The sequence below is a fragment of the Lolium rigidum genome, chromosome 7 (assembly GCF_022539505.1).
Source record: "Lolium rigidum isolate FL_2022 chromosome 7, APGP_CSIRO_Lrig_0.1, whole genome shotgun sequence".
NCBI lineage: Eukaryota > Viridiplantae > Streptophyta > Magnoliopsida > Poales > Poaceae > Lolium > Lolium rigidum.
The window spans coordinates 136,023,531-136,041,871 of record NC_061514.1 but is presented as its reverse complement, the minus strand read 5'-3'; the positions used below and the strand labels follow the sequence as shown (position 1 = coordinate 136,041,871).

Genomic DNA, 18,341 nt, shown 5'->3' with positions numbered 1-18,341 from the left:
AATGAAATATGACCGTTTGGGACCTCCCAGGCCAGAAAATCCGCCCCCGGGCCGGATTATCCGCCCCCCGAAAATCTCCCCTGGACTCGGACCGGATATTTGGCCGGATATTTGCCCGGAATTGGCATTCGGGCCGGATAATCCGCCCCCCCTGAAAACTGCAGAAACACCAAAACTAAAACGGGCATAACTTTAGCATCCGGACTCCGATTTTGATGATCTTGGGCTTGTTTTGAAGCTAGGAACAAGCTCTACAAGATCATGTAGGAAACCATCATAGTCCAAAAAGGGAGGATAGAAACAAATGATGAAAGGTTTGACCTATCTAAAAAAGACATACCGGTAAAACCTCCAATCTCGAAAATGCAACAAGTTGCCCATGCAAAAACCATTCTCAATGAACTAGAGATTGTCATGAGAATAAACATAAGCTCTAAAACATCACATGGATAAGATCCAAATAAAACCAAGAAAGATGATGAACCAAACTCGAAAACGCAACAAGTGATCTATGCGAAATTCGTTTTCGATGAACTAGAGCTTGTCATGAGAATAAGCACAAGCTCTAAAACATCACATGGATAAGGTCCAAATAACAACCAAGAAAGATGATGCAAGGATGCAAAGGTTTGAACTCTCTCCGAACGATACGATCGAGTTACTCACTCGAGAGCCCTCTTGATAGTACGGCAACTAAACTATAAACCGGTCTCCAACTACACTATGAGACCGGTGAGAAAGAAACCCTATCAAGAGCAAACCTTATACTTGCGCATTCCACTTGAGCTCGATGACGACGATCTTGACCTCAACAAGATGGAACGCCTTTCTTGATTGTGCTTGCTTGACGAAGTCTTGTGGATTGCTCCCCCATAATCCACCATGGGAGAGCTTCTTCTTCGGCGCATCTTCACATATCCATGATCACCATAAGGATGGCAAGACTCAAGCAAAGGATCTCTTCGAGATGGCTCATCTTGAACTTGCACTTCATTTCGTTGATGTCTTGAAGTTAACCTTGAGAGCTCACTTCATCTTCATCTTCAAGACATACTTGAGACTTGATCTTCTTCATTTGGATGGCAATACTCAAGCAAAGGATCTCTTCGAGATGGCTCATCTTGAACTTGCACTTCATTTCTTCATTCTTCATCATGTTGATGTCTTGAAGTTACTTGAGGGCTCACTTCATCTTCATCTTCAAGACATACTTGACACTTGATATCCTTCATCAATTCTTCTTCTTGCAACCTTGAAGCCAACATATGGTTCAAGCATTTCTTCATGGCAAGCTTCAAGCTTATGATCTCTTCGAGTTGGCTCATCTTGAACTTGCACTTCATTTCTTCCTTCTTCATCATGTTGATGTCTTGAAGTAACTTGAGGGCTCACTTCATCTTCATCTTCAAGACATACTTGACACTTGATATCCTTCATCAATTTCTTCTTATTGCAACATAATACAAACATGTTGATGTCTTGAAGTAACTTGAGGGCTCACTTCATCTTCATCTTCAAGACATACTTGACACTTGATATCCTTCATCAAATTCTTCTTATTGCAACCTTCAAGCCAACATATGGTTCAAGAATTGCCTATGGACAACTCCTACAAATATAACTCAATGCAAACATTAGTCCATAGGGATTGTCATTAATTACCAAAACCACACATGGGGGTTCCATGCACTTTCAATAACACATATGAATTATTACTACCGTTGACAAAATTGTTTCTATGTTTTCAAAATAAAAGCTCTGGCACAAAAATAGTAGGGATTTCTATTTTCGTGCCCCTGGTTCGTTAGTTGTACTTAGTTTTCCCCAGCCTCTTAACTTTTCCTCAGTTTTCCCCTCCCTCTAGTTTGAAACCCCTCGCAGAGGCTCGGACGGGAGGGTTGCCGTCTGGTCAGAGGCCTTCCGTTACCGGTGATGGCTAGGGAGCCGCGGTGGTTTTGACTTGACCATTGCTTTCGAAATGTGTTGACTATTGACTGGAAGAGCTGACCCAAAGCTTTCCCCTCCGCCCGAGACTGGAGGAGCTCACACACCGCCCCTCCGCCGCCACGCCATCCTGCCCACCTACCTTATGGCGTCGTCCGCCGCCGAGCCGGCCCCGCCCCCACCACCACCCCCGGGCTCCGCCTCCACCAGATCTGGATCTACCCCTGTCCTCTTTGTACTTCCGTCTGGTGTGACGACTATTCCCGCCAGCCGTGGAGAAGATTGGGAATCGGAGGGATCTAACGCATGGATTCCATCTGGGTAAGCATCGTCTGCCTATGTGAATTAACAGTAGGCGGTTTTTGAGCGTCAATCATTGTTGCTCAACTAACTGCGTTGCTTTTCGAATAGGATGGATCCAGCACTGGCTTTTCGGCTGGTGGTTAGGCTGGATTCTAGCTTTACGCGTGATTCTAAACGCTGTAAGAATGGGTTTTACCTCCCTGCGGTGGTTGCAACCACCATCTCGTTAAGGGATTTCAAAGCTAACATCTACGATAAGTACACCCTGGGATCCCTTTCTATCGATGCAGTTCATTTTGAATATTTCAACAGCCCGGAGGGAAGATTTGTTCCACTAATTTCCAAAGACGATCTGGGAATTATTTTTGCTTTGAATGCTTCTTGCCGGTTTGGTAAAATTCGTATCCATGTGGACGAGGGCCGGGCATCATCCGGCGCCGGGGCATCATCGGTGGTCGGGCATCATGTCTCTCTACTCGCTTCCTCTCGCTAATAGTGTGCACCGTGGCGCTCCTTGTAGGTCCACAGCAGCACCATCCGTCCCCGTGCTAGTGGCAGCCGCATCGTTCGTACGGTCGATGTGGAGGATGATGCGGACATTGAGGATCAGTCTCCTCAAGATGATGAGGATGAGTTGATGTTTCCCGAATTGGTAGATCGATGCAAGTAAGCGTGCAATGGAGGATCAATACATGGAAGATATTGCTTTTGGTGCCGGATTTGATGACACCGATGATGAAGAGAAGAATGAGAATGATGACAGCCTCGTTTTAGCCGATTACGAAGGTGAAGACTTGCCAACAATTGAGTGGAACAGGGAGGATCCCCACTTGCGTAAGGCACCGTGTTTCAAACGATGATGGACTCGCCGTAATGCAATTACTACATATCACATTCTCACTAAGAATAATTATGAGGTTATTAAAAGTGAGCCGGTAGGTTCACAATTAAATGCCCATACCTAAGGTGTAGGTTTAGGCTGCATGCATCCACAATACGCGTAAGCAGCTTGGTTCGTGTACTACGCCAACCAGCTTGTGTATTTAGATCATGATGTAAAATTTGTTATCTATTACCGACATCCCTTATCATTATGTTTTAGATAAAGAAGAATAAGGAGATCCATAGGTGTCCACCTCTAGGGGAGAGCCAGAGCTGAAAACAAAGCTAGCGAAGACTAGGTGGTTGGTAGATATAATCCTAGATTGGCTGAGAGAAAATCCTTCACTTGGTCCAACAAAGACTCGTAAAAAGGTGGTTGAGAAGTATAAAATGGAAGTACCTTACATGAGGATGTTCTATGCAAAGGAAATGGCTCTTGACAAGATCAATGGTCCCTGGAATGAAAGCTTTTAGTTGCTTTACACTTTCAAAGTCGAAGTGGAGATGGCTAGTCCGAGCAAGTGTTGTAGCGATAGACAAGCATACAGTTCCCTACAAATTGAAAAGCGGGAAGGTAATGCACAAGGAATGTTTTAGAAGGGCTTTTGTTTGTTTCAAAGCTTGTTGGAAAGGCTTTTTGGACGGTTGCAGGACTTATTTGGCCGTGGATGCATCAGCTCTTCATGGAAGGTTTAAAGGACAGCTAGTTGCTGCTACTGCAGTTGATGGACATAATTGGATGTTCCCTGTTGCTTATGGGGTTTTGGAGGTTGAGTCACAGGAAAGTTGGACTTGGTTTCTGCAGAATTTGCGCGACCTTATAGGTCATCCACCAGGACTTGCTATCCACACAGACGCTTGCAAAGGTTTGGAGACTGTAGTAGAAGCAGTATTCCCTGGAGTAGAGCATAGGGAATGTATGCGACACTTGGTACATAATTTTACAAAGAAATTCAAGGGTAAAGTTTTTACTGACAACCTATGGCCAGCTTCATACACATGCAGCACTAGGAAGCTTCTCGTTTCATTTGGATGTGTTGTATAAACAAAAACCTGGGGTGAAGGAGTACTTGGATGAACATCATGGTAGGGTGTCGTCAAGAAGCCAATTCAATGAAATTTGCAAGGTAGACTATGTAACAAGTAACCTTGCGGAGAGTTTCAATTCAAAGGTCAAGTCATTGAAAGGGCTTATGCTGTGGCAAATATTTGATAAGATTAGGCAGATGATCATGATAAAGATCGATCTGCATCAAAGAATTGCATCCACAAATTATGTTGGCCATCTCATGCTCCCATCTTTGATTAAGTCTTTGCATGACAGGGCAAAACAATTGAGGATGCAATGTGTCAGAAAAGGAATGGAGGCTGAGGTAACATACACTGACAAACAAAACAGGCAGTGGAGGTATCCCGTGAGTTTGGTTGATAGGACATGCCATTGTAGGGGATGGCAGATCCGTGGGATACCCTGCATACACGCATTGTTTTTCATGAGTGTTATAGGGGATGAAGATGGTGAAGTTGATTAGTATGTGTCAGAGTATTTCTCTGTTGCCAAATTTAGGGCTGCATATGCTATGAATGTTCCTACCTTGTTGGGAAAAGACCAATGGATGAAAGTCGATCCAGGCTTCAAACTCGTACTCTCCAGTATTGACTAGACCGGTAGGTAGGCCGAGGAAGAATAGGATCGAGCTAGTGCAGAGGGTGGTGCACCGATTTGAAAACGTAAGTGCAAACATTGTGGAATCCCTGGACACATTGCTAGGCTTTGTAAAAATGCAATTGACCCAGCTTTTGGAATGGAAGATCGAGCGGGAGCAAGCAAATGCGAGAGGAGAATGAAGCAACAATTCAACTTGAGATTGAAGCAAGCAGTTCAACATGAGGAGATTGAAGCAAGAAATGCAGAGGAGATTGAAGCAGCAATTGAACATGAGGAGATTGAACCGATGGATCGAGAGCAGAGGGAACAGATGGATGTAGAATGGCTTCAACCGATGAGTCTAGAGGAGAGGGAACAGTATAATCGAGAGAGCCTCGAAAGTAGTAAGGCCCTGATAGATGCTAACTTCGCAAAGAACATGGCAGAAGAAAAAGCACAAGCTTCGCAGAAGAAGAAGAATAAGAAAGAGGGCAAAAGGAAGGTAGACACCGGTAATATCCCTGGTAGGGTTACCCGGAGTAAGGTGGTGGCCCCGGCGAGTCACACCAGGAGCAAGAGAAAGATTTTATTCTGAACAACTAATTTGAATTTGTATGAACAATTTGTATTGGGGTTCCCTTTGTATTGGGGATCCCTTTGTGTTGAACAATTTGTATTGGGGTTCCCTTTGTATTGGGGATGCCTTTGTGTTGAACAATTTGAATTTCTATGAACAATTTGAATTTGTATGAACAATTTGTATTGGGGTTCCCTTTGTATTGGGGATCCCTTTGTGTTGAACAATTTGTATTGGGGTTCCCTTTGTATTGGGGATGCCTTTGTGTTGAACAATTTGAATTTCTATGAATAATTTGAATTTGTATGAACAATTTGTATTGGGGATGCCTTTGTGTTCAACAATTTGAATTTGTATGAACAATTTGTATTGGGGATGCCTTTGTGTTCAACAATTTGAATTTGTATGAACTTTTTGTATGCCACATTTAAGCCACATTTATCATTTTCTCTAGGGTTTATGGTTTTAGGGTTTTAGGGTTCAATTCAAAATAATTCAAAACATGGTGGAACCTTCCCATGGAGCCTTGTTATGTTACCTACAACCTAGAGAAATAATAATGGAAAAGGAAATATAGAGATATGAAGTTTTTATGCCAAAAGCTTCAAAACCACTTCCTAGTCCATGAGCTACTAGATATGAAGATGCAGGGCTTTCTGCTCAATACACCTCCCAAATACCCACTATGCTTACAAACTTTGTCCAAATGAGTCCAAATTCGTCACACTTGTGTATCTTTGAATTGCAAACAATATCTAGTCGGCCAAAATGTAATATATTGTTCAAATAACACAATTTTACAATTTTTATGCCAAAAGCTTCAATTTCCCTTAGTCCCTTTATTATTTGGGTGCCCCTGTTTTACTTAGTGTTACTCAGCTTTCCCCCTCCGGGCCCACTTGTTTTACTCAGTCGTACTCAGTTTTGCCCTTCCGATAAACATTTCCCACTTTCCCCCCTCTTAGTTGTACTCAGTTTTCCTAACTTGTACTCACTGGTTGATCTCTGATTGGTCGAGATGTATGTCACACGGATCTTGGTTGGTTGAAAGCTCAACGAACGCTTGCACCGTTCGATCATTTATGATCGGACGGCCTGTATATCTCTCTCTACCACGATGGACGCATACGGAGACAAGAGCAGAGCACATACCTACCAACCCTGGCAGTCGCATATTCCAGTCGCATCTTCCTCTCTCGTATTTCCTCTCTTACTCCGGCGGTCGCGGCGGCGCGGATCTAACCGTGCGTGCGGCGGCGTGCGGCGGCGCGGATCTAACCGTGCGTGCGGTGGCGTGCGACGGCGCGGATCTAACCGTGCGTGCGGCAGTGCGGATCTAACCGTGCGTGCGCCGTGGATCTAAGAGTGCCGGTGAGGATCTAACCGTCAGAAATAGTTGAAATGTCTCTCTCTGTCTCACTTTCATTTCTCTTTTCAGATCTGTTGAATGATGAAGAACACCAAGACGGCGGCCGTGCCGACAGTGGTCATCGATGCCACGAACATTGAAGCCATCGCCTACAACATCGCTTCGATGACGCAGACCCAGCCTTCAATGTCGAAGCCTGTTGATGTCTCACTTCCGGTGCCGAGAGTGCGAATCGATGCCAAGACGATTGAAGCCATCGTCTACAACCGCGCTGCAAAGCCGCCGATCCAGCCCTCCGCAGATCCGTCGCTGATGAAGTACACCAAGACAGCGGCGGTTCCGACACTGGTCATCGATGCCACGAACATTGAAGCCATCGCCGATAACATCGCTTCAACGGCGGATGGCGCAGATGACCACCCCTCAGCCGCCCGTCGTCCCGGCCTTTCTTTCCCATCGCTGCGCGGCCGTGTTCGACGCTGCAAATTGGGATAAATTATGATAAATTTGTATTTTTCAATTTCCAATTGGGATAAAATTGTTCGAACTACTACCTCCGTCTCAAAAAAAGCTTCTCCACGTTCTTGATGTGTCCATGTACATCCGTATGTATGATTTGAATTCTATCGTGCATGCTAAAATTATCGTGCGCATTACTTAGCACAAGTAGGAAATCGTACGCCAAAATACAGTGCTTAGAGCCACAACAAAATACAGTGGTTAGATCTACTAAATAACAATTCTATACTAAATCATCTACCAGAACCACATAACTGCTAGGACAGGGATGACACCTAATAAAACTGCACAGATGAATCTACTTTTCTCCTCTCCCATCACTTTAAGTTCATGTTCTAGATTTTCTACCACTTGATCAAATACGGCAAGATTTGTCTCAACTCTCAACTTCTCCTTGCGAATAAGCTCTGAATTCTTCTTTTCTTCCTCCACAATACGCTTCAGCTCGAATATCATCAGGTTTTTACGGGCCAATTCATCACCTAAATTGGCCACCTTCTCCTCCAAATCCATCCTCTGGCTACACCACTGGGTTGATTCATCTTGGTATGCAATGTACCATGGATCATCGGCTTGCCTGGCTAACTGTAACAATAATGGAAAAAAGAACAACTGAAATCACTCCAACAGGCCATGGCGGAACTTTCAACGGTAGTACAGAGAGCTGAAGCTAGATACCTGCACTTCCGACGAGGTAGGAGAAGTAGAACGTGGCCACGACATGATCGAATCCCCACCCTCGCCGGTGTACCCGCTACGACCAGACATTGAGGACTATTTTGTACCTGCAAACTCCAATAAATTACGGGAACCGAATCGATTAGGGGGCGGGGGAGGCAGAAGCGGAGGTCTTACCAAGATATACTTCCAATTGGTGCGCGGAACAAATCCCGATCGTCGTGGGCGGCGGATCTGCTTGCGGCGGACTTTCCTGCGGTGGGTACAATGTGTGCGGACGAAACAAGTGTTGGAGCCGTGGTTGACGTGCAGCGCCGCAGTCCGTCTGACGCCGCCGGGGGATAGAGCCGGCGGCACGACGAGGCGCCGGCGATGGTTGCTCCGTCCGACGGTGGGGAACGAGCTGCCTGCGGTTCTCCGGTCTAGCTTAAGAATAATTAATTAGCGAACTTGTTGCTTCTCTCTATGATATTCTCTAAAGACATATATCAGAGCGGCAATATGTGTCTTTTCCTGAAAAATAGACGACCCCACTGGTCATTGGCTGCGGAGGCCCCACAGAGCGGAAATATATGATTTTCTCTAAATAAATAGACGACCCCACTGGTCATTGGCTGCGGCAGCCCCACAGAGCGGCAATATGTCTTTTCCTGAAAAATATACGACCCCACTGGTCATTGGCTACGGCGGCCCCACAGAGCGGCAACATATGATTTTCTCTAAATAAATAGACGACCCCACTGGTCATTGGCTACGGCAGCCCCACAGAGCGGCAATATATGTCTTTTCCTGAAAAATATACGATCCCACTGGTCATTGGCTGCGGAGGCTCCACAGAACGGCAATATATGATTTTCTCTAAATAAACAGACGACCCCACTGGTCATTGGCTGCGGCAGCCCCACAGAGCGGCAATATATGTCTTTTCCTGAAAAATATACGACCCCACTGGTCATTGACTGCGGCAGCCCTATAGAGCGGCCCCATTTGTCATTGGCAGCAACGCGTATAAAATCATGACATAAAACGGCCCACACGTCAGCCGATAGATGGATGGCTGCTCCGACGTGTCTCCCGACCCTACCCGTCGGCACGAGACGGTCGGGGAGGAGCTACCCCCGTGCGGCCCCACCCGGTCGGACTAACGGTCAAGGCCTCCGACCTGACGGCTACCGGCCGTTCCAGCACTTGTGCGTGTTTCAAACTAGAGGAGGGGAAAACTGAGGAAAAACTAAGGGACTGGGGAAAACTGAGTACAACTAACGAACCAGGGGCACGAAAATAGAAATCCCAAAATAGTAATCCATGCTTCCCTCTGCGAAGGGCCTTTCTTCTACTTTATGTTGAGTCAGTTTACCTACTTCTTTCTATCTTAGAAGCAAACACTTGTGTCAACTGTGTGCATTGATTCCTACATACTTGCTTATTTGCATTCATCATATTACTTTGTGTTGACAATTATCCATGAGATATACATGTTGAAGTTGAAAGCAACTACTGAAACTTATATCTTCCTTTGTGTTGCTTCAAAACTTTCTACTAAGAATTTATTACTTTATGAGTTAACTCATATGCAAGTCTTATTGATGCTTGTCTTCAAAGTACTATTCATGAAAAGTCTTTGCTATATGATTCAGTTGTTTAGTCATTATCTTTACCATTGCTTCGAATCACTTCATTCATCTCATATGCTTTACAATAGTATTGATCAAGATTATGATAGCATGTCACTTCAGAAATTATCCTTGTTATCGTTTACCTACTCGAGGGCGAGTAGGAACTAAGCTTGGGGATGCTTGATACGTCTCAAACGTATCTATAATTTCTTATGTTCCATGCTAGTTTTATGACAATAATCACATGTTTTATACACACTTTACGTCATTTATACGCATTTTCCGGCACTAACCTATTGAGAAGATGCCGAAGCGCCAGTTCCTGTTTTGTGCTGTTTTTGGTTTCAGAAATCCTACAAAGGAAATATTCTCGGAATTGGACGAAACGAAAGCCCAGGGTCTTATTTTTCCACGGAGCTTCCAGAAGACCGAAGAGGATACGAAGTGGGGCCACGAGGCGTCCAAACCATAGGGCGGCGCGGCCAAGGAGGGGCCCGTGCCGGCCTATGGTGTGGGGCCCCTGTGCCTCCTCCGACTCTGCCCTTCCGCCTACTTATAGTCTCCATCGCGAAAACCCTATTATCGAGAGCCACGATACGGGAAAACATACTAAGACGCCGCCGCCAATCCCATCTCGGGGGATTCAGGAGATCGCCTCCGGCACCCTACCGGAGAGGGGAATCATCTCCCGGAGGACTCTACATCACCATGATCGCCTCCGGACTGATGTGTGAGTAGTTCATCCTTGGACTATGGGTCCATAGCAGTAGCTAGATGGTTGTCTTCTCCTCATTGTGCTATCATGTTAGATCTTGTGAGCTGCCTATCATGATCAAGATCATCTATTTGTAATGCTACATGTTGTGCTTGTTGGGATCCGATGAATATGGAATACTATGTCAAGTTGATTATCAATCTATAATATATGTGTTGTTTATGATCTTGCATGCTCTCCATTGCTAGTAGAGGCTCTGGCCAAGTTGATACTTGTGACTCCAAGAGGGAGTATTTATGCTCGATAGTGGGTTCATGCCTCCATTGAATCTGGGACAGTGTGATACGTCTCCAACGTATCTATAATTTCTGATGTTCCATGCTTGTTTTATGACAATACCTACATGTTTTGCTCACACTTTATAATGTTTTTATGCGTTTTCCGGAACAAACCTATTAACAAGATGCCAAAGTGCCAGTTCCTGTTTTCTGTTGTTTTTGGTTCCAGAAAGGCTGTTCGGGCAATATTCTCGGAATTCAACGAAACAAAGACCCAATATCTTATTTTTCCCAGAAGATTCCAGAACACCGAAGGAGAGTCGGAGGCGGGCAGCAGGGGGCCCACACCATAAGGCGGCGCGGGTGGCCCCCTGGCCGCGCCAGCCTATGGTGAGGGGGCCCCAGGCGCCTCCTTGCACCGCCTCTTCGCCTATAAGACCCCTTTCGACCTAAAAACGCGATACGAATTGACGAGACTCCAGAAAGACTCCAGGGGCGCCGCCGCCATCGCGAAACTCCAATTCGGGGGACAGAATCTCTGTTCCGGCACCCTGCCGGGACAGGGAAGTGCCCCCGGAAGCCATCTCCATCGACGCCACCGCCTCCATCATGCTCCGTGAGTAGTTCCCCCATGGACTACGGGTTCTAGCAGTAGCTAGTTGGTACTCTCTCTCTCCCATGTACTTCAATACAATGATCTCATGAGCTGCCTTACATGATTGAGATTCATCTGATGTAATCGTTGTTGTGTTTGTTGGGATCCGATGGATGATACATTATGATTAGTCTATCTATAAAGTTTGTAAAGTTATTGTTGCTGCAATCTTGTTGTGTTTAATGCTTGTCACTAGTGCACGAGTGGCATGATCTTAGATTTAAGCTCTATACTTATTGCTTAGATTGTATCTACAAGTTATTTGCACATATTGTTGTCCGGAACCCGAGGCCCCAAAGTGACAGAAATTGGGACAACCGGAGGGGAAGGCTGTGATATGAGGATCACATGTTTTCACCAAGTGTTAATGCTTTGCTCCGGTGCTCTATTAAAAGGAGTACCTTAATCACCAGTAGATTCCCTTGAGGCCCGGCTGCCACCGGCTGGTAGGATAAAAGATGTTATGCAAGTTTATCATTGCGAGCACGTATGACTATATATGGAAAACATGCCTACATGATTAATAAATTGATGTTCTGTCTTAATGCTATTTCAATCCTATCAATTGCCCAACTGTAATTTGTTCACCCAACACTTGTCACTTGTTATTGGAGAGTTACCACTAGTGTAGATCGCTGGAAACCCTGGTCCATCTCTCATCATCATATACTCGTTCCTACATGACATTGGAAGTAGTATCAACTATTTTCTGGTGCCATTGCCTCTGTGTTACTGCTGCTGTGTTACTGTTACTATTGCTCTCATATTACTGCTGCTTTCACATCACCCATGTTACTAGTGCTTTTCCAGGTGCAGCTGAATTGACAACTCAGTTGTTAAGGCTTATAAGTATTCTTTACCTCCCCTTGTGTCGAATCAATAAATTTGGGTTTTACTTCCCTCGAAGACTGTTGCGATCCCCTATACTTGTGGGTTATCACAGTGACAGAAAGTTCTAAGGTTGTGGATGTGCTGTTGCCACTAGGGATAAAACATCAATGCCTTTGTCTAAGGATATTTGTGTTGATTACATTACACACCATACTTAGTGCAATTGTCTCTTGTTTGCAACTTAATACTGGAAGGGGTGCGGATGCTAACCCAAAGGTGGACTTTTTAGGCATAGATGCATGCTGGATAGCGGTCTATGTACTTTTTCATAATGCCCTAAGTAAATCTCATATTAGTCATCATGATATGTATGTGCATTGTTATGCCCTCTCTATTTGTCAATTGCCCAACTGTAATTTGTTCACCCAACATGCTATTTCTTATTGGAGAGACACCACTAGTGAACTGTGGACCTCGGTCTATTCTTTTACATCTGAATACAATCTACTGCAATCATTGTTCTCTGCTGCTCATTGCAAACAAACATCATTTTCCACACCATACGTTTAATCCTTTGTTTACAGCAAGCCGGTGAGATTGACAACCTCACTGTTAAGTTGGGGCAAAGTATTTTGATTGTGTTGTGCAGGTTCCACGTTGGCGCCGGAATCCCTGGTGTTGCGCCGCACTACACTCCATCACCAATAACCTTCATGTGGCCTTCATCTCCTACTGGTTCGATAAACCTTGGTTTCTTACTGAGGGAAACTTGCTGCTGTACGCATCACACCTTCCACTTGGGGTTCCCAACGGCCGTGTGCTTTACGCGTCAACAACGTTGAAATACCACATATAGTTATGTATGGTGGATATAATTGGCAAACTTTGGTTTTTGGTGATTGGATGCATGAGTAGAGCTCATACTCAGTACATACGAAGGCTATCAAAAGACTGGGAGCGACCAGCTAAGAGAGCAATAATGGCCATAATCATGCATAGCGACAAAACATTATTAATCAAAGCATAAAGTGATATTACAAGTAAAAAAAAATCATAGAGGCTTTAGTTGACTGACTTGTAGTCATAACATGGTGTAAACATGTGCCAAGTCAACCCAATAAAGTATCTGTTGGAGATATGCCCAAGTGGCAATAATAAAAGTATTTATTGTTATATCTTAGTATTCATGATAAATGTTTACATCTCATGCTATAATTGTATTAACCAGAAACATGAATACTTGTGTGTTTTGTAAACATAAAGGAGTCCCTAGTAAGCCTCTTGTTAAACTAGCTTGTTGATTAATAGATGATCATGGTTTCGTGATCATGAATATTGGATGTTATTAATAACAAGATCATATCATTAGGTGAATGATGTGATGGACATACACCCATAGTAAGTGTAGCATATGATCAAGTCATTTAGTTATTTGTGCATCAAGCTTTAATATGCATAGTAACTTAATCCTTCAACCATGAGATCATGTTAATCACCTACACCGGATGGATGCTTTGATGACACCAAACACTACTGCGTAAATGGATTGTTATAAAGGTGGTTGTTCCGTGTGAGCTTCTCCATCGGAGGATGCCCGAGGAGGCTTCCCACGTTCGTAGAGGTGGAGGCCATCGAACATTCCTTTTTTTCTTCTCACGTTTTTTCTTTCTTTTTTCTGGTATGATCTGTGGTTGTTGGATATTTTGATCGGTGATGTCAGGGAAGAAGAGGCTCTGATACCATTTCAAGTTTTGTGGAACCGATGGTTTACCTCCCATCGTTTACGTGTCAATATAGGGACCAAACCCAACGGTTACAAACAGCTACAATCTTGATTAAGGAAGGTGACACGGGTGATCAACTCAATCATGCCTTGCCATCTATTCTCAACTTCATCTACCGAATCCCTTGATTGACTCAATCTGGAGCAATTCGGTTTACACAAAGATGGTAAGGTTGATTTCCTAACACCGGTGTGGGTGGAGTTAAGGATTGAATTTTGATGTATCGTTGGTATCTCCTATTGAGTTTCTTTTTGCTGGTTGATCTTTGTATCGATCCTAGCTGATCCTTGAATTGTAATAAATATGATACTATCTCAATAAAGTAATAAAGAAGTCATATGCATCACTTTGATGTAGAGGCTGGGTATGCCCCCATTTGAAAAAAAGGCAGGCGCGACTCACATTCTCCATTCAGTATTAATCTGTTATATATTTCCTCCGTTTTAAAATAAGTGTCCTAACATTTTTGAGATACAGGGTATATCTATAACTAAAATAGATCTAAATATATTTGTATATGCGGCCGTATGCATCATTGCGATGCAGAGGCTGGGGCAACCGGGGTAACCCATTTCAAAAAAAAAATCTATATAAATTTGAGACATTTATTTTAGAACAGAGCAATACACTATTTAGATGAAAAACAGCAGATAATCAAACCAGGGATACGTACAAACAACGAACACAAGGGAATGACTTTTTGAATACAACAATTGCATTGCTATACATGTACGCAACACTAGTAGTAGATCTTTTATTTTCAAACAAGTTCGGAACCAGCGAGTCAGCAACGATCATTGCATCCGCACAAGCTCCATTATGTTTATTACTGTACTCCTAACTGATATCTTCTCTCAGTGGTAGCCGATCGGTGCAGGTACCTCCCGCAGCGCATGCCCGTGGTAATATATGTCCTGCAAATATATAGCGCAGACGTTTCAGTACAATAAGCAGCAGCTTGTCGGCCGGTTGCCGCTGAATTCAACGGAAGGTAGCATATGCTTACGGAGGCGTAGTGGTTGACGTCGCGGTGGTGCGCCTCGTCGGCGCGGACGACCCTGACGACGTCCTTGAGCGTGGCGCCGGCCGGGAGGCGCCAGTAGTCGATGGCGATGGCGGGCGCGGGCACGTCGTCGATCTTGCCGGCGTCGAGGTCGCGGAGGAACTCGGTGTAGGAGTGCACGGCCTCCTCCTCCAGGTAGCCCACCACGCGGTGCGCGACCCTCGGGGAGAGCAGGTAGGTGGCGAGGTAGACGTTGAAGAAGACGCCCTGGACGGCCACGACGAGCGCGCGCTCGTGCCACCGCGGCTGGGACACCTCCATGAAGGTCATGAGGTGCATGCGCTCGTTCTCGGCCTCCTCCAGCAGCGCGCGGATCCACCCGCCGCTCTGCTCGAACCGCCGGAGCGACCGGAGGTGGAGCACCGCGCCGGCCACCATGCCGGGGACTGCGGCCACCGTCTCCAGCATCATCGCTCGGCAGCCGTACCTCCTCTGTGCGCGTTCATAAGCAAAAAAATTGAAATGTAAGCATGGCGAGTCGATGCAAGTGTTCGATTCTGCAGTTACTAGTTACTAGTACTAACCAACAATGGAATTAATTTGAAAACATTTTTTTAGTGCCACGCGGATATGGGCTTTCAGTGGACCAGCCATGTGTTTGAAATTTGGAAATTCAAGTTGCTCCGCCGTACGGTCCGAACTCCGAACTCGTCCACCTGAACCTCACTGGAGGGTCCAGGGTCTGGCTACCAAATCCACGGGTTCAGAAAAATACAGCTTTGAATTGTGAGCAACCTAATGAAAATTCAAGCGTAGCTTAATACCTGGAAGAAGAGGTCGGCGTGCCAGCGCATGGCCTTGACCGTCCACCTGGCCATCTTGTCCCCCATCGTCGCCGGCTGGTGGTGCTTCGTCAGATCAATGGACACGTCCGCTTCGTACGCATCCCACGGCTGCAGATCGATGCATCATTCATGCAGTTCAATTTACACTTCAAAGTTCAAAGTGACATCGTCAACCAGGAATCAAGGCAAGATCACGACCGGCCGGTCTACGTCGTACGTACCCTGAAGCACGACCACTTCCACTCGGTCCCGTCCTCCTTGACGAGCCTCGCCGGCGCCACGCCCCAGTAGCTCGCCGCTTCTGTCTCCTCTTTCTTCTTCTTACCGCAAGACGCCGGCGGCATCAAGGGGCCCGACACCGGCGTGGCCGCGGTGCTGCTCAAGCGAGCGCTGCCGCATTTCCACATCTCCGGCGCCCCCATGGCAGCTGCGCGCGCGGTACGCACAGGCCCGATGCCGAGCGCCGCGGATGAGCGACCACCGGCCACGAAGAAGCGCGCTCCTAGATGGGCCATCGCCGCCGACCTCGCGACACGCCGCGCCGACTGCGCCATGCTCATATTTCCTGCTGAATTAACCTAGACAACTGGACAAGGTACTAATAGTAGTAGTCACTTTTTTTGAGGATCTCTCTGACTCTCTCGTACGTCGGTGCCTTGCTGGTGATCTGTGGAGACGACAGGGAAAGGGGTGGTCTTATATACGCGGAGGCGGGGACAGGTATACATACCGTACACACGTGACACGTGTACGTAGCTGCGCTTCTCAGCTGACCTTGGCTGCGTAAATTAATGGAGCTTCAAGCTTGAGTGCCAAGTTGGCAACTTGAACAGCATATGCATGCATACCAGTGTAGCACGCTGTTTCGCCTTTGCATGGGTTAGGATCCTCTGTGGCGCATATGACCATGCTCAGTCAAACTGACTCTTCGTGGAACAATTTTTTGTGAAACAAACAACTCGTCACAATCTAAACTCTAAAGGAGTACGGAAAATTACCATGCACATTCTAAATATATAGCGTGCATGGCCCTATGTTTTTATCCCCTCCCTAATAGCCCACTTTTCTCTACTTCTACACTAGTTTTAAAATTTCAAGCTTATGTAGCTTTTGAATTAGAAGTCCAATTTATATATAAACTGTTTGAATATTTTGGTGTGGGGTGACAGTTGGCGGTATTTGTGCAGGCAAATGATTCCTGCATGTCCAAACCTCAAAGCAAAACAGAGAAAATGGATGCACGCAATCTAGCATACACATGCTGTAGGAAAACATTTCTCCAATTCAAAGCCCATGCTTAAGGTGAATAATACAATATGACCACGTTTTCTATTTTTTTAGGAAATACAGTACGATGCTTACAAATAAGTACATATGCTCACCTCATATAAATGAATACACACACCCAGCTCACAGGAAATATTAACATTGCAAATACGTCAAGAATTTCTCTTAAAAAGACCTAAGCTATACTAGTTTCCAAACTCTTACAATTGTCATCTCGTGCATTCATCGCCACAGGATACTTTGCCTTATGTCTCTGGCTTCGCGTGGCTGACGTGAGCGATGACAATTGTAAGTATATATATTCCGAACAACCATTTGCAACGTGAGAGATATAAAATAAGGAAAGCACGATGGAATATGAGTTGAACAGTTTTGTTCACACTACGTGGATGCCCTAGTGGGACGTACGGTGCATGACGGTGCCTGCATCGAGAAATGACTTTGTACCGTGCAGTTTTCTAGAACGCAAGAAAAAGTTGGTAAAAGATTTCAGCACGAATTTCAAAGCACTAAATCAAAGGGTGAAGCATGCACTCGTTCAGCTTGCATGGCAACATCAAATTCAGCACATTCCGTATGTTAATATGCTTTCATGGTGGTGACGGGACGAGGGGAACCCTGCCGCCACCGACGCCACCCCGCCGCCGCACTGCTCTTCCTCGCGCCGCCCCCGAGGCCGCTGTCTTCTTCGTCGCGAGTACCCACCCCCGAGATCGGCCGGATCCAGTCCCCGTCTTCCTCCAGCTCCGGAGGTATCTGGGCAAGGGGATGGCGACTAGCGATGGGGTGGCTCGGTCGGATCCTGCGCGTGCCGCCGGCGCATCGGGTCCTCCCTCGCCGGCGCGGCCAACCGTCGGGTCCAGGTTCTTCTGCCTAGCGGAGGACGAGGATTCTGACGAGGAGACGCGGGAAACGGCGGAGGAGGCGGCGTGGTCGGTGCTAGGGCTAGATCCTATCGTGCAGCAGATCGGGCGGTCGCCGGATTTGTCCCAAGAGGAGGTGAGAGATGACTTCTGGACAAAGATCGGATATCCGACGTCTGAGTCCAGGGAATGGTCAAGGTCGGCATCGCCAGAGGTACGTTTTTCGTCGTGCAGGTCGTTGGAGCGAGAAAGATCCGCGTCGCCGCCGCCGGGGGAGAAGGTCAAGAGGTCCGCGATGAGGGCGGCGTCCTCGTCGCCGGTAGGCCTGCGGCTTTCTCGGATGCCGCGGATGAAGCCCTGGAGAGGCCCGCTTCCGCGTCGTCGAGTCACGCCGGCGCCTGTTTTTGGGGACTTCCTCGCTGCAGTTTCGGCACGTCGGCCGGCGGCGATCGCGCATTTGGATCCTTCGTCAGGGTCTGCTACCTCCGTGGTGCTTGGGGCTTCTCCGACGCCGAGTCGCGTGGTGGTGGAGGCGACGCCGACA

The 18,341-nt window shown here is 46.3% G+C and overlaps 1 protein-coding gene across 1 annotated transcript; it reads right to left on the bottom strand.

Moving 5' to 3' along the window:
* Window positions 1-14,653: 14,653 nt before the first annotated feature.
* On the bottom strand, window positions 14,654-16,201 carry LOC124672043 (ubiquinol oxidase 2, mitochondrial-like). Its single transcript, XM_047208338.1, has 4 exons — window positions 15,869-16,201; window positions 15,627-15,755; window positions 14,806-15,294; window positions 14,654-14,713 (listed from the first exon to the last, which is right to left on the bottom strand). The coding sequence occupies exons 1-4, from the start codon at window positions 16,199-16,201 to the stop codon at window positions 14,654-14,656; spliced, it is 1,011 nt and encodes a 336-aa protein (XP_047064294.1).
* Window positions 16,202-18,341: the final 2,140 nt, after the last annotated feature.